Source organism: Oncorhynchus gorbuscha, unplaced genomic scaffold (assembly GCF_021184085.1).
Source record: "Oncorhynchus gorbuscha isolate QuinsamMale2020 ecotype Even-year unplaced genomic scaffold, OgorEven_v1.0 Un_scaffold_2625, whole genome shotgun sequence".
NCBI lineage: Eukaryota > Metazoa > Chordata > Actinopteri > Salmoniformes > Salmonidae > Oncorhynchus > Oncorhynchus gorbuscha.
The window spans coordinates 36,734-59,000 of NW_025745123.1; the positions used below are offsets into that span (position 1 = coordinate 36,734).

Genomic DNA, 22,267 nt, shown 5'->3' on the forward strand with positions numbered 1-22,267 from the left:
AAGAACAGAGTGACAACCAGTGAGAGCCAGGTGGCAGAGTTGAAGAACAGAGTGACAACCAGTGAGAGCCAGGTGGCAGAGTTGAAGAACAGAGTGACAACCAGTGAGAGCCAGGTGGCAGAGTTGAAGAACAGAGTGACAACCAGTGAGAGCCAGGTGGCAGAGTTGAAGAACAGAGTGACAACCAGTGAGAGCCAGGTGGCAGAGTTGAAGAACAGAGTGACAACCAGTGAGAGCTAGGTGGCAGAGTTGAAGAACAGAGTGACAACCAGTGAGAGCCAGGTGGCAGAGTTGAAGAACAGAGTGACAACCAGTGAGAGCCAGGTGGCAGAGTTGAAGAACAGAGTGACAACCAGTGAGAGCTAGGTGGCAGAGTTGAAGAACAGAGTGACAACCAGTGAGAGCCAGGTGGCAGAGTTGAGGAAAGAGAATGCAGGTAATGAGTAGTACATTGTTTAAGAAGATGATGAACACCTCTGGATATTGTGCATGATTCCAGCCCAAGCAGCAGAACTTTTAGCCTTGGGAAGCAGAGTGACAACCAGTGAGAGGCAAGTAGCGGAGCTGGAGAAAGAGAATGCATGTAACTATGCTGCACTAATAAGAGCTTGGCTACAATCACTCTCCTGGACCGCTGACTGATCTAATTGATCTAATCAGGCTGTATCTAAGCACAGCAATGACAACAAAGCTACCTCAGAGTATGAGTTTATTAAGATATTATTCTCTTGCTATTTCAGCCCTGGAGGCAAGATTGAGTGTCGCTGAGAGCCAGGTGGAGGAACTGAGGCTAGGTAAGAACAGATCAATTCAATCAAACCCATAGTATGGTATGAAATGAATACATTTTAGACATTACGGTGGACTTGATCGAATTCATTCTCATGTATTTGCAGACAGAAGACAAGTGGCCTTTTCTGTTGGTTTGACGGACTCAGGATATGTGGGACCCTTTCAAACTGAGATCACCAACATCGGCAACGGTTACAACACAAACTTTGGTACAGCTTACACCGGCAATACTACAGATGAAACTTACACCGTAACAATACTACAGGTTCACCCACACAGCAATATATCTACAACTCAGAGAAAGGTATAAACATAAACACACAATCTCCATGCTCACGTGTCCACCACAGGAGGCTGCTGAGGGGAGGACGGCTCATAACATTGTCTGGAATGGCGTGAATGGAATGGTATGTGTTTGATGTGTTCGATACCATTCACTTCAGTCCGTTCCAGTCGATCCTATGAGCCCGTCCTCCCCAATTATGGTGCCACCGGGCGCCTGTGGTGCCCACCGGGGCCAGCTACTGGCACAGACCCAAAACACTAACAGGCTGCTACAGTGCCTAAGAGAGACGGATAGTGCTGATCTCTCCCTGCTTCCCCTCTGATACAGGTATGTTTTCAGCACCAGTGAGAGGAGTCTACTACTTCACATTCACCTCCATGGGCCGAGCGCCTGGACAGAAAATGGGTGTTTACTTGGTCAAAAATGGAGAGCAAATGATATACAACATCCAGGACAACTTCCATGGTGGTTAAGAGTACATGACAGGCGCCGTGGCTCTGGAGCTAGAGAAAGATGACCTGGTGTACTTAAGGCTTCATAAGGGCTGGGGGCTGTATGATGACAACTACAACCACATTGTCTTTACTGGGATCCTGCTCTTCACCACCAACCCTGCTATGGGCCGACTCCACTAGTTCCTCTCCGTCCTCCGACAGTCTTCAATAAACATGGAATGAGTGACTTTGTCTCGTCATCATTAAAGCACATTCCTCAGTCATCATCACAAACATAAACCAGACGGTTTATGACGTTACCAGACGTTACCCTATTTTATTATGACAAGAACCAAGCTACATCAATGCTAGATTGGGTCAGCACACTTTGATCTACCTGGGCTGTAACTTCACAAAAGCATTTATGCCATTGTTTCTAAAACGTTGAAGACCAATAGAGGTTAATAAATATAGAACATCAGTGCATGAGTACAGGGTCGTGTCCAGTCTCAGCAGGAGGTGTGGTTGCGTTACCTGTAGGCCCAGGGGGTTGAGGCTGGTGTTGCTCCGGCAGCTGATTGGTCCGTCTGTTAGAACCTCCAGAGCGTAGAGCAGGTGTTCGTCACGGAAACGAGAGGGCCAGCCCACCTGGAGCTCCGCCTCCCGGATACTACTGGGACCTGAGTTATGGAGCTGAGAGAGTAAGAGGGAAAAAGAGAGGAGAGACAGAGAGATGAGAAGAAGAGCGAGAGGAAGAGAGGAGTAGAGAGAGGAGATGGAGAGAGAGGGGGGAGAGGAGTAGAGAGGGAAGAAGAAAGAAAGAGAGAGTGAGAGCGAGAGAGTATGAGAGCACCAATCCACTCAGCTTAGCCCCTTTCCACAAACTCATTAATTCTGAAGGTGATGATGGTGAGTCACCCAAACAGGACATGGTCCCAGTGCTCCAGGAAGGAATTCTCGGGGAGAGAGAAACTCTGGCCGACCTAACTATAACCAGCTGGACAGACTGCAGGACAGGAGCACTGCAGCCCCAGACCCTGCAGACATCCAGCAGATGTACCCCTTCACTGCCTCTTCAACACACACAAACGTATGTCTGATCCCCCCTCTTACCCCCCCCCCATCTCTTCCTTTATGACAGTAATTACCACTGTTCAGGAGGCCTTTGATCAGACAGCAGCCAGTACTTACAGGGCTACTGCTTTTACTGTGTGTGTATGTACCTCGTAGATGTGTGTGACCTGGGGTCCTACGTCATCCTCTTTGACCGGATTCTCTTTGGGCTCCCAATGCGGAAACGGAAGAACCACCTGAGAGGGATGACACACCCTGGAAAGGAGAGAGAGAGAGATGGGAGAGAGAAAGAAAGAAAAAGAGGAGCGATAGAGAAAGAAAGAGAAGAGAGAGAGTATGAGAACAAATGATATGGAGAACAAATGATTTACAACATCCAGGACAACTTGGGGGGTGAATACCAAGCCACTCGCCAATGCCGGTTGGACCTTAACCTCCCGCCCTCCAGACCCCAATACTCACATCCCCCCCCCACAGATCACTGTCTGTTTGTGTGTACAACATCCATAGACCCAGCCAAGTCACTCTGGGGTCCAGGCTTTGAAGTGTGTGTGTGTGTGGGGGGGGGATAGTAAAACAAGGAACATTCGGACAAGTGGGGACTGACAAGGTAAAAGGCTATTTTAGGCTTGGGATTTAAGGTTACAATTAGCATTAGGGGTTAGGCTTAGGAGTTAGGGTAAGGTTTAGTTTTAGGGTTAGGGGTTAAGCTTTGCGTTAAGGTTGGGGTTAGGTTAATGGTTAGGGAAAATAGGAGTTTGAATGGGAATCAATGTTTTGTTCCCCACAAGGATAGTATATCAAACGTGTGTGTGTGTGTATGTGTGTGCAGGTGTGTGTGTGTGTACAGGCATGTGTGTGTGTGTGTGTGTGTGTGTGTGTGTGTGTGTGTGTGTGTGTGTGTGTGTGTGTGTGTGTGTGTGTGTGTGTGTGTGTGTGTGTGTGTGTGTGTGTGTGTGTGTGTGTGTGTGTGTGTGACCAAGTAGCACTAGCACTGGCCCAAGTGTGCATGATTAGCATACACAGACTAACATACACATAGATGATTAACATACACAGACTAACATACACATAGATGATTAACATACACAGACTAACATACACATAGATGATTACCATACACAGACTAACATACACATAGATGATTAACATACACAGACTAACATACACATAGATGATTAACATACACAGACTAATATACACAGACTAACATACACATAGATGATTACCATACACAGTCTAACATACACATAGATGATTAACATACACAGACTAACATACACATAGATGATTAACATACACAGACTAACATACACATAGATGATTACCATACACATAGATGATTACCATACACAGACTAACATACACATAGATGATTAACATACACAGACTAATATACACAGACTAACATACACATAGATGATTAACATACACAGACTAACATACACATAGATGATTAACATACACAGACTAACATACACATAGATAATTAACATACACAGACTAATATACACAGACTAACATACACATAGATGATTACCATACACAGAATAACATACACATAGATGATTACCATACACAGACTAATATACACATAGATGATTACCATACACAGACTAACATACACATAGATGATTACCATACACAGACTAACATACACAGACTAACATACACATAGATGATTAACATACACAGACTAACATACACATAGATGACTAACATACACAGACTAACATACATATAGATGATTAACATACACATAGATGATTACCATACACAGACTAACATACACATAGATGATTACCATACACAGACTAACATACACAGACTAACATACACATAGATGATTACCATACACAGACTAACATACATATAGATGATTACCATACACAGACTAACATACACATAGATGATTACCATACACAGACTAACATACACATAGATGATTACCATACACATAGATGATTACCATACACAGACTAACATACACATAGATGATTACCATACACAGACTAACATACACATAGATGATTACCATACACAGACTAACATACACATAGATGATTACCATACACAGACTAACATACACCGACTAACATACACATAGATGATTACCATATACAGACTAACATACACATAGATGATTACCATACACAGACTAACATACACAGACTAACATACACATAGATGATTACCATACACAGACTAACATACACATAGATGATTACCATACACAGACTAACATACACATAGATGATTACCATACACAGACTAACATACACATAGATGATTACCATACACAGACTAACATACACATAGATGATTACCATACACAGACTAACATACACAGACTAACATACACATAGATGATTACCATACACAGACTAACATACATATAGATGATTACCATACACAGACTAACATACACATAGATGATTACCATACACAGACTAACATACACATAGATGATTACCATAAACAGACTAACATACATATAGATGATTACCATACACAGACTAACATACACATAGATGATTACCATACACAGACTAACATACACAGACTAACATACACATAGATGATTAACATACACAGACTAACATACACATAGATGATTAACATACACAGACTAACATACACAGACTAACATACACATAGATGATTAACATACACAGACTAACATACACAGACTAACATACACATAGATGATTAACATACACATAGATGATTACCATACACAGACTAACATACACAGACTAACATACACAGACTAACATACACATAGATGATTACCATACACAGACTAACATACACAGACTAACATACACATAGATGATTAACATACACAGAATAATATACACAGACTAACATACACATAGATGATTAACATACACAGACTAACATACACATAGATGATTAACATACACAGACTAACATACACATAGATGATTAACATACACAGACTCAACCACACTGAGCAATAGAAATACAGCAAACTATATGAACCTGCCTCACCTACATGGCATGAGACAAAGAGATACACTGTATGACAACAGAGTGCATCAAACAGAGCAAAGATATTCTACTGTCACAGGGTTAGAGAAAAGATCAACCAGAACAGAGATGTATCACTCACCCCCTCAGGTCTAGCTGAGCTCTGGCAGAGATGGAGAGAGACAGACTGACTGGGTTGCTCTTGGAGCTGTCTTTGTTTGAACTGTAAGATAAGAGGCACACGAGTCAGTAAAGATGTTTGGATGTAATGTCTTCACCATGGCGATGTATGGTGGCGATGTATGGTGTGTGTGCATGCGCGCGTGTGTGAGTAAATGAGTGAGTGACCATGTGTTTGTGGCGAGGTGAACAGTCAATGTTTTGTCTCGTCTGTTTTCCTCCGGTCATCTGTCTCGACGCTCTTTGTTTGGGAAAGCCACAGAAATACTCAGAATTCTGACAGAGGTTCCTTTTTACAGTTATGTGTGTCACAGCTCTTCAGCAGTGTGTGTGTGTGTGTGTGTGTGTGTGTGTGTGTGTGTGTGTGTGTGTGTGTGTGTGTGTGTGTGTGTGTGTGTGTGTGTGTGTGTGTGTGTGTGTGTGTGTGTGTGTGTGTGTGTGTGTGTGTGTGTGTGTGTGTGTGTGTGTGGTGTGTGTGTGTGTGTGTGTGTGTCACCTGTGGATCTGTAGGTCAAAGTGTGAGGACCGGCATCATCCAGCCTTTGGACAGGTGTCCTGGAGACAGAGAAACCAGAGACAGGACAGAGAGACAAAGAGACAGGGACAGAGAGACAAAGAGAGAGGGACAGAGACAGAGAGTCAGACAAAGAGGGAGACAGAGAGTCAGAGAGAGACAGAGACAGTCAGAGAGAGAGGGACAGAGACAGAGAGTCAAAGAGAGAGGGACAGAGAGACAAAGGGAGAGGGACAGAGACAGAGAGACAAAGAGAGGGACAGAGACAGAGAGTCAGAGAGGGACAGAGACAGAGAGTCAAAGAGAGGGACAGAGAGACAAGGGAGAGGACAGAGACAGAGAGACAAAGAGAGAGGGACAGAGACAGAGAGTCAGAGAGAGAGGGACAGAGACAGAGAGTCAAAGAGAGAGGGACAGAGAGACAAAGGGAGAGGGACAGAGACAGAGAGACAAAGAGAGAGGGACAGAGACAGAGAGTCAGAGAGAGAGGGACAGAGACAGAGAGTCAAAGAGAGAGGGACAGAGACAGAGAGTCAGAGAGAGAGGGACAGAGACAGAGAGTCAAAGAGAGAGGGACAGAGAGACAAAGAGACAGGGACAGATACAGAGAGTCAGAGAGAGAGGGACAGAGAGACAAAGAGAGAGGGACAGAGACAGAGAGTCAGAGAGAGAGGGACAGAGACAGAGAGTCAAAGAGAGAGGGACAGAGAGACAAAGGGAGAGGGACGGAGACAGAGAGTCAGAGAGAGAGGACAGAGAGACAAAGGAGAGGGACAGAGACAGAGAGACAAAGAGAGAGGGACAGAGACAGAGAGTCAGAGAGAGGGACAGAGACAGAGAGTCAAAGAGAGGGGACAGAGAGACAAAGGGAGAGGACAGAGACAGAGAGTCAGAGAGAGAGGGACAGAGACAGAGAGTCAAAGAGAAAGGGACAGAGAGACAAAGGGAGAGGGACAGAGACAGAGAGTCAGAGAGAGAGGGACAGAGACAGAGAGTCAGAGAGAGAGGGACAGAGACAGAGAGTCAAAGAGAGAGGGACAGAGAGACAAAGGGAGAGGGACAGAGACAGAGAGTCAGAGAGAGACAGAGACAGAGAGTCAGAGAGAGAGGGACAGAGACAGAGAGTCAAAGAGAGAGGGACAGAGAGACAAAGGGAGAGGGACGGAGACAGAGTCAGAGAGAGACGAATCAAAGTCTATGTCAGTGTTCAGTTAAAGTGAGCAGCCTTCTAACCCCATGTAGAGTTTCCCATTGTGAAAGCTAACCAGAACCTGGCCATGGTGTGTGTATCTGGGTTACGTATCTGTATTCTGTGTGTGTGTCTCAGTTGGAGGATCAGTACAGATCTGTGGGCTGAGACAGACCCGATCCCTTCCCCTCTAGACCCCAGTTAAACCCCCCTCTACCCTTGCTTAACTCACACCACGTGGAGGGCTTAGTTCATAACCATGAGTATGATAATGGCTTCTTGTGTTTGTGTAATAATGTTGTCATGAACAACATGTTAGACAATGCCGGAAACTCTTAAAACACTCGCTAAAACTACAAGGGAGAAGCCTGAGGGTGGAAACTCATTAGGACTCCAAAGTCAGAGACTTTATTGCACATCAGAGAGAGAATCAGAACAACTCAACAGAGACGACGAAAGACCAAATGGGTCTAAATCACTGAGGTCCCCAGGCTGAGAGAAAGAGAGAGAGACAGACAAAGTGACCCAAATATATCTCTCTCCCCAAATCTGGAAAACATTTATTTCCTGTCACTTCTCTCCCATATTCTGAACAGCCCCAGCACCACTGTAAAACTGTCTAACCTGGATGTACTGTAGAACCCACCATAGTACAGAGACAGCGTTTGTCAAGGAAATGATCTAATGCATCGACCAATAAACGACCGAGGCTCTGTGACTGTTCTCACATTCCTTGATGTAAGAGCAGGGATTGACGCTGTTGACCAAACTAACAGACAGGTATCAATTTATTTTTCTGCCCAGTGAGACCTCTGATTGCTCCAAGGCTATATATGGTGTTCCACAGGGCTCTGTGGAGGGGCCGTTTCTGTTCACATTATACATGCTGATCGTCTGGCAGAGGTGGCACCACAGGCCCCAGAGTGGTGTAGCGGAAAACAAAATTCTGGGGTACATCATTTTTCCTGATCTGGTAACCTAACCAGGTAAAACTGTACTCACAGTCTATGTCAGCTACTGTGTTTAATGATTCATTCAAGTTTATACTCTTGGATTGAAAAAGTCTAGGTTAGCCCAAGTTTAAATATAAACCAAATGTAATACTATTGGGTTATAAATAGCCCACACTACGTTACCACTTTGTTTACCCTGGCCAGAGGGACAGCGCCCATAGGAGGCCTGACTATGCAGCTGCTGTTAGTAGCCTACAGTGGATCAGACTCAAAAAGTGTCTCGTTACCATGCAACACGTCAGATCGCTAATGTTTAGGAGTAAAGGCTGCTCCATTGATGTAAGAGTTTTTTGCTTGTGTCTGTTGGGAGTGATGTGCTATCAGCTCGCTAAATAAATACCAGAGGAAAGTGGAGAGCGCCTTGAGCATTAATCTGATTGGTCAAGACACACAAAGAGCCTGTAGCAGCACTTTGGTGTGAAAGACAGACAAATCATGACGCAAATCGGTCTAAAAAACAGCACTTTGCCCCTTTTCTTTTACACTTTGCGTAGATATATTTTATTCAACTAAATCAAAAGTGATTGAAAAGTGCTGTGGCAAATGCTGCCTCGCTACACATTTTCCGGCAGCCCTGCCACCTGGAATGTTACCCATAAACAAGTGTCTGTTTTCACCGCTATGCTTGTTGACCCCCGGAAGAGTAGCTGCTGCTTTTAGCACCAGCTAATGGGGATCCTAATAAAATACAAAAAATGCTGACAATACACAACGTTTTAAAGAAACATGGCGAGGCAGTCTGCATTTTAGAGGCTTGACTCAAAAATATTAGAATGAGAAAAAGATACATTCAAAATGGTCTACAAGCGTTGTTACTCCGGCTGTATGATTAGTGTGTGTGTGTGTGTGTTTATTCTATAAAAGCTCATGAATTCCTACAGGTCCAAAGGGGCAAGGGTAAGTATGTCTGGGAAACATCTGGTCTGAAGGAGAGCTGACGTGCACACACGTGTGTCGCTTCTAGAGCTAACAAATACCACTCTCAGGGTCACAACACACACACGCATGCATGTAGCCACGTATACACACACACACACACACACACACACACACACACACACACACACACACACACACACACACACACACACACACACACACACACACACACACACACACACACACACACACACACACACACACACACACACACACAGAGCGGTTACAGAAACACAGGGTAGAGTTACATGTCAGATGGGACCACTCTTTACTTTACAAAGCCTGTGCTTCCTGGATGTGTCATGCAAGGGCGAATGGATTAACACACACAGAAATACCCACAGACAGCATCAGAGTGTGGGACTCAGTGGGGCACAGGGTATCTGGGTGATCCTTCAGCATGGTAACTATCAATCAGCACCACTGTATCTGAGTGACAGCTTCCTGTTTGGACAGGAAGTGGTTGTTTCCAAGTAGAGGGGAGGTCAGAGCGGGTACATGTGCGTGTGTGTATTTTTTGTGTTCTTTTGTGTGTGTGTGTGTGTGTGTGTGTGTGTGTGTGTTGGACTTACTTCTGTTCCGGCAACCATAGGGTTCCCCAGGTCACACACCACCAGTCTGGAGTCATTCACCATCCTGTACTCACAGTTCAACCTGGATAGAGCCTGGAGAGGAGAGGAAGTGGAAGGGAGAGGGTGGCAGAGAGGTGATATGTGGGGGAAGGGAGGAGAGGAAGAGTGAAGAATGTTCTGACAGTAACAACCTCATCTCATCCATCTTAGGGTCCCATTACACATTCATTCACTCACTCTCTAGAGAAAAAACCCTGACGTTGTCAACAGGATGTAATGTAATGGTAAAGAGGTCAGCAAGGCGGTAGGGTCTAGTTGAGCTGGTCTAGGGTTGGGGCCAGTGTGGGGGGGTGGAAGTGTGTGTGGGAATGTGTGTTCTCACCTCTATCCTGCGTTCCACTCCTATGTAATCAGCCTCAGGGGGTAGGAGTGTGTGTAACTCAGTCTCATATGCCCCCTCTCCTTTGTTAACCGCGTTTATGGTCAACATGACCAGGTTGTCATCCCCGACCACCAGCTCTGTACGGTCTCTGTGTTTGTGTGTGTGCAGGAGAGAGAAATAAACAAGTCAATACTATGTCAAACAGTAGAGGTTGGAGTGTGTGTGTGTGTGTGTGTGTGTGTATCAGTCAGAGGAGAATGACAGGGTTTGTGTTAGCCTGCCATGGCAACTGCATACAGATGAAAACAGAAGAAACACACACACACACACACACACACACACACACACACACACACACACACACACACACACACACACACACACACACACACACACACACACACACACACACACACACACACACACACACACACACACACACACACACACACACACACACTCTCTCTCTCTTGCTAATGTAAACAATTAGAGAGCAAACTTCTCTCCTTGCGTGCTGTAACACAGTCCTAGCCTTTGTTTAGGTGTGCGCGTGTGAGTGTGTGTATGAATGTGTTTGAGTATGTACATACGTTGAAAGTTTACAGGTTGACAAGGACTTTTCTGAATCAGCATGCCTCACTTGGCAGGTCAGGGCACAACACACCACAAGGCATAACACACCACTATATCAGTAAGGTTACTTAACTACTGTTTTTAAAATGAGACCGTAACGGCTTCATGTTGACGTATATGCTACACATGTTACATACAGTACATACTTACATGCTTGCAGATAGCTGGAGGTCTGGAATACACTCGTTGTCTTCCCCACAGTCCAGCAGAATATATGCCTGAGAAATAAAGGAGAAAGGGAGAGACCGATGGGGACGGGGGACGGGGGACGGGGGTTCAGGGCGAGTCTAACGATATGCTGTAAGTGGTCTTGATTGGATGAGAAAGAGAGCCCACACACACACACACCTGTTCCTGCAGGAAGCTACTGCTGTAACGGTTGAGGACAGGGGGGAGGTCCAGGTTGGAAGGAGGGGCTAAACTGTAGTTCAGAGCCAATGAGATGGGAGTCAATTTATCCCTAAACTCATCCTCCCCCTGAGAGGGACAGAGAGAGAGTAACACAACGTTTGTTCACTAGAACACAATAACTAGTCCAAAAACAGGTTCAGCTGAGTTGACAGATATTTTGAGAGGATCTTGTCCAAACATAGCAAGGATGTTTGCCTCTTTTCTTTAAAAAAAAACTAAAATTCATTTTTTTTTGGCAGAGGAGTGTGTTTGACTTACTCGTAGGTAGACAGTATAGTTCAGGCAGGAGTGAGGACGGCTGTGGCCAAGCGTTAGGACCCCTGTGTGCTGGGGCTGATGGGAATCCAGGAAATAAACTCTCTTAACTCCGCCCCTCACACCTTTAAGCCAATCCAGTTGCAGCTCTGCATTCAGGACTGGGAGAGGTGGAGGAGAGAGGGGATGCAGGGAGAGAGTGAGTGAGTGAGGAGGGGTTCCATATGGTCCCATCGTGTGCAGAAGTGTGTGTGTATTCTCATCTGGTGTGCAGGAGGGAACCATGGGTATGGTCTACTTTATCCCTTTTAGTTTCTACAGAGCATCATTAGCCAGTGGAAACAATGCATTCATACAGTTAGCATCTCTAACACTAACTTATGCATAAACCTCTCCCTCCCCCTCTTCATCCCCAGTCAGAGCTACTTACCTACAGAGTCTGGGATCCCCACACCGCTCACCTTTGCACAAATATCTACCCTTAGACTGGATAACAGAGAGAGAGAGGTAGAGAGACATGGGAGATTGAGACAGGATAAAAAAAATTGCTCCTCTGTATGTCAGTGTGTGTTTGCACGCGCTCATCTCAATCTCAATCTCAATCTCACACACACACACACACACACACACACACACACACACACACACACACACACACACACACACACACACACACACACACACACACACACACACACACACACACACACACACACACACACACACACACACACACACACACACACACACACACACACACACACACACACGTTCTCTAGCAGTGAGATGCCTGCCAACCAGAACCACTCAGGACAGAACAATGAGCACCAATTAGAAGAAAAACTTCCTCTTTACTGCTCGTCCTCTCAGTCTCCCAAAACAACCAGAAAAACTCCTCAACTGGCCAAAGCTCTCAATAAAACAACTATTCAATAAAATAAAAGCAGCAATCCCAGACAGTCCTAAAAACTCCCTAATAGTACATGTGTTGTTGTGTCCTGTCTCGTTCCTCCAGCCGGTCTGATGGTTTATTTCAATCAGCTGTGTTTGTTTTTACAGAATTCCACAGTTTGGTGCCGTCTGTCAATCTGCCCAAACACACCATGTCTCTGTCCTGCCAACACACATAGCCTAAAAACCACCCTATTGGTCAATTGTCTGCCACTCACTAGGTTACCTAGTGACTGTGTGTGTGTGTGTGTGTGTGTGTGTGTGTGTGTGTGTGTGTGTGTGTGTGTGTGTGTGTGTGTGTGTGTGTGTGTGTGTGTGTGTGTGTGTGTGTGTGTGTCTACTCACCAGGTCACCATGGTATCAGATTCTGTCAGGAGGCAGGATCGGTCATCAGGGTTCAGGATTCTAGGAGTCAGGATCATCTCTGCCTCCACTGACACTACAGGACGAGCCCTACACACACACACACACACACACACACACACACACACACACACACACACACACACACACACACACACACACACACACACACACACACACACACACACACACACACACACACACACACACACACACACACACACACACACACTTAATCTCACCGTTGTAAACTAGCAGCCAATCTGATACATGAAACAATGTAGTCTAGCCAATCAGATAATTAGATATCTTACCTGTACACCGACACCTCCCCTTTACCAAATGCTCCCACTATCAGATCTACAGTGAAAGAGAGAGAGAAGAAAGAGAGAGAGCAATACAGGGAGACTGCATGAGCTTCAAAGAAACGCACAGATGGGACTGATTTCAAGGTCTCCAGCAATCTTCATCAAGCACAGACCTCTCACGTTTTACACACACTGACACAGATACACACACATGCACAAACACATTTAGTCTGTACCAGCTTTGAGTAGTGAATATAACTATTTTTGCAGCACTATTTTGGTTCAGAATGTAACTATCAAAATAGGAACACAGTGTGTGTGTGTCTGTGTGTGTCTGTGTGTGTGTGTGTGTCTGTGTGTGTGTGTGTGTGTGTGTGTGTGTGTGTGTGTGTGTGTGTGTGTGTGTGTGTGTGTGTGTGTGTGTGTGTGTGTGTGTGTGTGTGTCAACGGAGAGACCCCACGGCACATTCCAGCTCCATTAGAACATTCCCATTGGTCCAATCAGAAACCTCTGCTACACAACAAGAACATTCCCTCACCTTACTATAATCATGTGCCTTATACAACCAGTCAGTCTATAGCAGCTACACAACTTGTCCAGTGCTCTACTCAGTTAATTTGTGTTTATGTGTTTTGAAGATGAAGAGTCTTAATTGGGTCTTTGTTTAAAATAGAGCTGCACTTTAATGAGTGTGGTCATGGGAGACATACCACTCTCTCTCTCACACACACACACACACACACACACACACACACACACACACACACACACACACACACACACACACACACACACACACACACACACACACACACACACACACACACACACACACACACACACACACACACACACACACACACACACACACACACACATTGACTGAAAGTCTGAAACCGCAGTGGGAAAGAGACTTAATCAATACAAGCCTTCCCTGCCAGACACACTAAGCTAACACAACGCTAACACAGGACTGACCCCCAACCATAGATCTAGCTAGTCCTGTCACTGGAAGACAGAGGTTAAGCTAAGCTCTGAAGCTGATACAGCACTGGGACTGAGGCTAAGACAAGTCATGCTAATATCAATGAGGCTGAGGGTCAGAGGCTAAGATAAGTCATGCTAATATCAATGAGGCTGAGGGTCAGAGGCTAAGTAAGGTAAGTCATGCTAATATCAATGAGGCTGAGGGTCAGAGGCTAAATTTACTCATGTTAATATATCAATGGGACTGGTTAAGCTCATTAGTTCTGACCTCTGCAGTTCTGTTTGAAAGAGTTCTGAGCTCTCTAGTTCCATTGGTCTAGTGAATGGGGAAAAATGTGGTTTTGAAGACACGTGACAGAGAGGTTGTTTCTAGTTTACTAGTAACAGTCAAGTCGAGAAATCCTCCTCAGATAGCCTCTAATCTGTTGGGAATATACATACCTGGCTATCCATCAAATGAAATGCTGAGATGCTGATAGAGGGCTAGAGTGTGACACACCCATGCACACTGTGAGTGACATCTGTTTAAATGGTTAAACTATTAGAGTCAAATAAGATCTATTGAGTGTGTGTATGTGTGCGTGTGTGCACACATGCATTTGCCTCTGTATGCGTGTGTGTTCTTGTGTGTGCGCGCGTGTTTAAGTGAGCGTGAGTCTAAATTGAATGTAGGAGTGGTCCATCTGTTTTTGCTGTCAGTGAGAGTGCCTTAGCCTGCTGGTCCTCTGAAACCACAACATTACACCCTAGCCCCCAGTGTGTGTGTGTGTGTGTGTGTGTGTGTGTGTGTGTGTGTGTGTGTGTGTGTGTGTGTGTGTGTGTGTGTGTGTGTGTGTGTGTGTGTGTGTGTGTGTGTGTGTGTGTGAGAGAGAAGTGGGACCTCTAGCTGTCTGTGGGGTACGGGGGGCAGTTGGAAAGGTAGAGGTGAGGAGGGAAGGTGGAAAGGGGGAAAGGAGGAAGAGGGGGAACGAGGCAGAGAGGAGGAAAGAGGACAGCAGCTAAAGCACTTGGCCTTTCAACCACAGTCTGTAAAAGTCATCAGAGCTAAGGTGTGCTTTCAGCAGGCAGATCTAACCGCACACACACACACACACACACACACACACACACACACACACAAAGTACAGTCCAAACATCAGCTCAGCCTCAGGGACCCAAACTTCCAACAGAAGAATGCTGCTCTCATTCCAAAGTCCTGGATCTGTCCGTCTTACACTCCAACCCCACTACTCCGTAGGTGTATGTGTGCATACGTGCGTGCCAGTGGAGGCTGCTGAGGGGAGGACGGCTCATAATAATGGCCGGAATGGAGTGAATGGAATGGCATCAAACAACTGGAGAACATGTGTTTGATGTATCTGATACCATTCCACAGATTCCGCTGCAGTCACTACCATAAGCATGTCCTCCCCAATTAAGGTGCCACCAACCTCCTCTGGTGCGTGCCTAAGTGTGTGTGTGTGTGTGCGCGCGAGTGCATGTTCCTCCCATAGGTACATCTGTACTCCTTACCCAGCCGTTCTTTTCCCTCTGAAAAGTGCTACTGACACAGAGGCTGATTTGGGGTAAATAAAACATAGCCTATGGCACACTTTCCCCTTCCAAGTCAATCATATTTCCACACTGATAAAAACATGCCTGCCACCACTGATTTGAGGTTAGTATGTAAACACACGCACATACAGGCACACATTTGGAGTAAGTGTACCTTTGGGGTATGCTGAGTAACTAAACCTCTAGGCCAGTCCGGACTCCTGCTCTGAGAAATATGGCTGCCATCCAACGTTTACACGACCTGTCAGAGACTGGCTGCTTCAAACTTCTGTATGAGCTCTCTTTAGAACCAGTGTTCAGTGTGTCCACTGTCAAAGTGTTCAGTGTGTCCACTGTCAAAGTGTTCAGTGTGTGTGCGTGTGTGTGTGTGTGTGTGCTGTGTGTGTTTTCTGTTCAGTAGAGCTGAGTCAGTGGGATTGCTGATTGGCAAGTTAAATGTCTACAGCATTTGATCTCTACCGCTGAACATAATTCCTGCCATCAGGCCATCTGACCCCTGACACACACACAAAACTGACCTTAACCTTAACCCTAGGAGTGGGAACAGCAGAGCTTCCCAGGGTCAGTGTGCGTCTAGCAGGCTGTAACCTCTGTGCACTAGGGACATCTCCTGCTTTTCCTGACTGATTGCTCTCTCTGACTCTGACCCAGTCACTTCTCCAGGGTTAGTTTAAATAGGAACACTCCTTCCAAGAAGCTGATGTGCAACCTTGTTGTGAAAGACCTCAAGGCTTGTGTTGCCTCTGAGAGATGCCGTCTAGACTTGAGCTTGGTGGGTTAATGCAGTCTTGAGGCGTGCAGACAATCGAGGTTTGATACCCAGCTGGACACATGAGTCTCCTGGTAGAGACACATGACTGTATCCATCAGGAACACTGATCCATCTCTCTAATCCTCCCGCCCTTCTCTCTCTCTAAGAGTAACATGGGTTTTGTACCTATAGGATCATACAACTTCACCTATAGAAACAGACTTATGCACACAAACATATGCACAGAAACACACCGTGAAACAGGCGCACAGATGCCTTAGCAGTCCTCCCATAAGGATGAAACATCTGAAGGTCCTTTACCAAAGTGTGACTTTACTAACATATTAACGACAGACTATATGTGTGTGTGTGTGTGTGTGTGACCGAGTGTGTGTTGGCTATGCCACCCGGGAGCTTTCCCTCGACTACCAGAGCTTTCCCAGAGGGCCTTAGAAAGCCTGAGTTACAACACGCACGCGTGTGTGTCTGCATGCTTTTATGTATATGCATTGTGTTTGTACAGTGTGTGTGACTGAGTAACTCGATGTGGGGTGATTCTGTATATGGTCTGGCTTTGGTTCATAGCCTGGCACAGACTCAACACATATACTCAGAGGCCAGTGAAATTGATCACAAGCCATGCAGTGCATATGTGTCTGTATGTGTGTTTGTGTGTGTTAGCGTGTGTGTGCGTGTGTGATGTTTTCATTATAAAAGATTTCCTGTTTGTGGGATGGAGAGATCAGAGGACATCTGTTGTTGTTACAGAAAGAAGACAATATGGAAAGAAAATAAAAAATAAAATAAGAATTCATACTTTTCATCTGGGTCTATAGAAGTACACAGACTGAACTATGCTGCCTTTAGAATGGCTGCCTTTCATCTGGGTCTATAGAGGTACAAAGACTGAACTATGCTGCCTTTAGAATGGCTGCCTTTCATCTGGGTCTATAGAGGTACAAAGACTGAACTATGCTGCCTTTAGAATGGCTGCCTTTCATCTGGGTCTATAGAGGTACAAAGACTGAACTATGCTGCCTTTAGAATGGCTGCCTTTCATCTGGGTCTATAGAGGTACAAAGACTGAACTATGCTGCCTTTAGAATGGCTGCCTTTCATCTGGGTCTATAGAGGTACAAAGACTGAACTATGCTGCCTTTAGAATGGCTGCCTTTCATCTGGGTCTATAGAGGTACAAAGACTGAACTATGCTGCCTTTAGAATGGCTGCCTTTCATCTGGGTCTATAGAAGTACAAAGACTGAACTATGCTGCCTTTAGAATGGCTGCCTTTCATCTGGGTCTATAGAGGTACAAAGACTGAACTATGCTGCCTTTAGAATAGCTGCCTTTCATCTGGGTCTATAGAGGTACAAAGAATGAACGATGCTGCCTTTAGAATAGCTGCCTTTCATCTGGGTCTATAGAGGTACAAAGACTGAACTATGCTGCCTTTAGAATGGCTGCCTTTCATCTGGGTCTATAGAGGTACAAAGACTGAACTATGCTGCCTTTAGAATGGCTGCCTTTCATCTGGGTCTATAGAGGTACAAAGACTGAACTATGCTGCCTTTAGAATGGCTGCATTTCAGCTTGGTCTATAGAAGTACACAGACTGAACTATGCTGCCTTTAGAATGGCTGCCTTTCATCTGGGTCTATAGAAGTACAAAGACTGAACTATGCTGCCTTTAGAATAGCTGCCTTTCATCAAGGTCTATAGAGGTACAAAGACTGAACTATGCTGCCTTTAGAATGGCTGCCTTTCATCTGGGTCTATAGAAGTACAAAGACTGAACTATGCTGCCTTTAGAATGGCTCCAAATTGAAGGGAAAACAAAGGGATACAAAAGTTTAACTTCAAAACATTTTCAAATCACCTTTTTAAACACTCACACAGCAATTCAGACTACCACTGACTGAACATGTAAATACAGACACAGGCTTTCCCTTCAGATTGCTGTAGTGTGGCATGTTCATCTGTACCATGACATCACAAAAGAGGAAGTCTCTCCAAAGTAATATCAGCCACATGAACATGTTCTTCTGAAGAATTGGAGGCCTGTGTCAGCTAGAGGCCTACAACACTATGGTGAAATATCTGGCAAACAGACTAAACACTTTCAATGGGAAATTTAAAAAAATGTCAACTTCATATTCACCATCTTCAGCACCATCCCAACATGAACATATGTGTAAATGGCACGTTTCTATGTTTTGTAGCAAAAATAATAAAGAAAATAAGTGTTTCCAATGACATCATCAAACAATTAGTAGGCAATTAGTAGACAATGCCTACTCATAATTGGTTAAAATCACACGATGCACACTGATGATGTCATTGGAAACACTTATCTCCCTCATATCTTTTTTTCTCCACAAAACATGGAAACACTATTTTCACATACGCTGATGTTGGGGTGGTGCTGGAGATGATGAATATGAAGTTGAAACATTTTGACATTTCCTTTAGATGTTTTAGTGCACATGCCCCCCCCTTCCCCCCTCTCTCTCTTCCTGGGACAGGACAAGAAGTCCTCAGAGAATCGTCGTGGCAACAGCTCTGTAACCCCACTACCCCTCCTGAGTAACGACTTCACCAGAAGAAGGGAGGAGAGAAGTGAAACGGAAAAAAGAGGATAAAATAAGTAAGGTGCATGGGAGTGTACCAGGGTAATGGTTGTTGTCCAGGTCTCTGTCCCCCCTCAGGGTGAAGCCGTAGCCGGAGAGGCCACTACTGGAGGCCCAGGCTCCATAGAGCTCCTGGCTGAGGGTTAGGCCGCGGGCCGTCAGGTCTCTCTGGCCATTGTAGATCAACACCAGGCCACTCCGGTCCTCCCCACCAAACGGACAACCCACCGCCACGTCTATCAGACAGAGAGTGAGGGGGGGGTTATGACGGTAGGAAACACAGATAGAAACACAAAACCAACTCCAGTATGAGTTATAAGGCTGGCCTTCTGAAGTGAAGTCATACAGCAGACCAGCTCACATCAGCAGGAGAGAGGGATGAGAGAAAAAAATGAGAGGGAGAGGGATGGTTTAGACATCATCAAGTGAAAGCCCCTGAGGGAGAGGTAAAGAGACTACCTAGGACTATCTCTCTCTCTCTCTCTCTCTCTCTCTCTCTCTCTCTCTCTCTCTCTCTCTCTCTCTCTCTCTCTCTCTCTCTCTCTCTCTCTCTCTCTCTCTCTCTCTCTCTCTCTCTCTCTCTCTCTCTCTCTCTCTCTCTCTCTCTCTCTCTCTCTCTCTCTCTCTCTCTCTCTCTCTCTGTCCAAATGTATATGTCAAACATGTAGAACTGTCTAATAGGCACAGGCAGGAGATTCGGGGCAGTGAGCAGCCGATGGTTACCCTCCACCAGTGATTGCCAGGTGTTAGTCCCCCCCCACACGCACCGCAACTCCCCACCTACATCATGTTCGCTGTAGGGAAAATGGAGTTGAAAACTACAAACAGAGGGTTGTCATGGTTACACTGCTCTGTGATTATGAGGGAGGTAATCAGAGACACACATACACAGATATACACACACTACTGTATGATAAGGAGGGAGAACATCACAGTGTCTCAGACTCTAGTCTCCATTGTGGCTCAGACAGCTGGAGTCTCTGGCTCCATTCAAGCTCCATTCTGGCTCCGCTTGCGCTGCAGTTTCCTGAGGCTAATGGATCCTCTACTGATCTGTCCTGTGTGTGATCACCTCCACATTCCCAGTCTAACCCAGCCACACCCTGGCTGATGTATCAACCTAAGGACAAAAGCCTTTGAGTTCACTCAATGCATGTGTGTGCGTGTGTGTGTGTGTGTGTGTGCATCCTGGCGGGCTGTATCACCGCCTGGTACGGCAACTGCTCCGCCCTCAACCGTAAGGCTCTCCAGAGGGTAGTGAGGACTGCACAACGCATCACCGGGGGCAAACTACCTGCTCTCCAGGACACCTACACCACCCGTTGTTACAGGAAGGCCATAAAGATCATCAAGGACATCAACCACCCGAACCACTGCCTGTTCACCCCGCTATCATCCAGAAGGCGAGGTCAGTACAGGTGCATCAAAGCTGGGACCGAGAGACTGAAAAACAGCTTCTATCTCAAGGCCATCAGACTGTTAAATAGCCACCACTAACATTGAGTGGCTGCTGCCAACACACTGTCATTGACACTGACCCAACTCCAGCCATTTTAATAATGGGAATTGATGGGAAATGATGTAAATATATCACTAGCCACTTTAAACAATGCTACCTTATATAATGTTACTTACCCTACATTATTCATCTCATATGCATATGTATATACTGTACTCTACAACATCGACTGCATCCTTATGTAACACATGTATCACTAGCCACTTTAACTATGCCACTTTGTTTACTTTGTCTACACACTCATCTCATATGTATATACTGTACTCGATACCATCTACTGTATGCTGCTCTGTACCATCACTCATTCATATATCCTTATGTACATGTTCCTTATCCCCTTACACTGTGTATAAGACAGTAGTTTTGGAATTGTTAGTTAGATTACTTGTTGGTTATCACTGCATTGTCGGAACTAGAAGCACAAGCATTTCGCTACACTCGCATTAACATCTGCTAACCATGTGTATGTGACAAATAAAATTTGATTTGATTTGGTTTGATTTGATTTGATTTGCAGGCTTATCAAATCAAACTTAATTTGCCACATGTGCCGAATACAACAAGTGTAGACCTTACCGTGAAATGCTTACTTACAAGCCCTTAACCAACAGTGCAGTTCAAGAAGAGTTAAGAAAATATTTACCAAATAAACTACAGTAAAAAAATTATAAAAAGTAACACAATAACATAACAATAATGAGGCTATATACAGGAGGTGCCGAGTCAGTGTGAAGGGGTACAGGTTAGAGGTAATTTGTACATGTAGGTAGGGGTGAAGTGACTATGCATAGATGATAAACAGCGAGTAGCAGCAGTGTGCAAAACAAATGGAGGATGTGGGGGTGGGGTCAATGTAAATGGTCCGGTGGCTATTTAATTAATCGTTCAGCAGTCTTATGGCTTGGGGGTAGAAGCTGTTAAACCTTTTAAGGATCGGCCCTTTTTTCAATATTCGCCTAAAATGACATACCCAAATCGAACCGAATGTAGCTCAGGCCCTGAAGAAAGGATATGCATATTATTGGTAACATTTGAAAGGAATGTAGGAGAATATAACACATTAGATCTGATAGAAGATAATACAAAGAAAAAAACCTTTTTTTAGTACCATCATTTTTGAAATGCAAGAGAAAGGCCATAATGTATTATTCCATCCCGGGTGCAATTTAGATTTTGGCCACTAGATGATCCAATGAACTATTGCATTTCTGTTCAAAATGTTGTGTCAAGACTGCCCAAATAAGCCTAATTTGTTTATTAATACTTTTTATGTTCAAAACTCTGCACTCTCCTCAAACAATAGCATGGTATTCACTGTAATAGCTACTGTAAATTGGACAGTGCAGTTAGATTAACAAGAATTTAAGCTTTCTACTAATATCAGATATGTCTATGTCCTGGGAAATGTTCTTGTTACTTACAACCTCATGCTAATCGCATTAGCCTACGTTAGCTCAACTGTACCACAGGGGACGCACCAAGTTTGGAGCCTTTTGGTCCTAGAATTAGCACTCCGGTACAGCTTGCCGTGCGCGG

The 22,267-nt window shown here is 45.0% G+C and overlaps 1 protein-coding gene across 1 annotated transcript in view; it reads right to left on the reverse strand.

The window, feature by feature from the left end:
- The window catches only part of LOC124017513 (integrin alpha-8-like), a gene marked incomplete at its 5' end in the record, with an annotated part of 70,702 nt that overhangs the window by 36,733 nt on the left and 11,702 nt on the right, over nucleotides 1-22,267 (reverse strand). Inside the window, 13 exons of the mRNA XM_046332725.1 lie at nucleotides 2,047-2,205; nucleotides 2,736-2,841; nucleotides 5,723-5,803; nucleotides 6,257-6,291; nucleotides 9,988-10,080; nucleotides 10,370-10,517; nucleotides 11,153-11,220; nucleotides 11,351-11,479; nucleotides 11,672-11,829; nucleotides 12,099-12,154; nucleotides 12,965-13,072; nucleotides 13,297-13,342; nucleotides 19,251-19,448. Coding sequence (XP_046188681.1) covers nucleotides 2,047-2,205; nucleotides 2,736-2,841; nucleotides 5,723-5,803; nucleotides 6,257-6,291; nucleotides 9,988-10,080; nucleotides 10,370-10,517; nucleotides 11,153-11,220; nucleotides 11,351-11,479; nucleotides 11,672-11,829; nucleotides 12,099-12,154; nucleotides 12,965-13,072; nucleotides 13,297-13,342; nucleotides 19,251-19,448 — 1,385 coding nt within the window. The remainder of the gene's footprint in view (nucleotides 1-2,046; nucleotides 2,206-2,735; nucleotides 2,842-5,722; nucleotides 5,804-6,256; nucleotides 6,292-9,987; nucleotides 10,081-10,369; nucleotides 10,518-11,152; nucleotides 11,221-11,350; nucleotides 11,480-11,671; nucleotides 11,830-12,098; nucleotides 12,155-12,964; nucleotides 13,073-13,296; nucleotides 13,343-19,250; nucleotides 19,449-22,267) is intronic.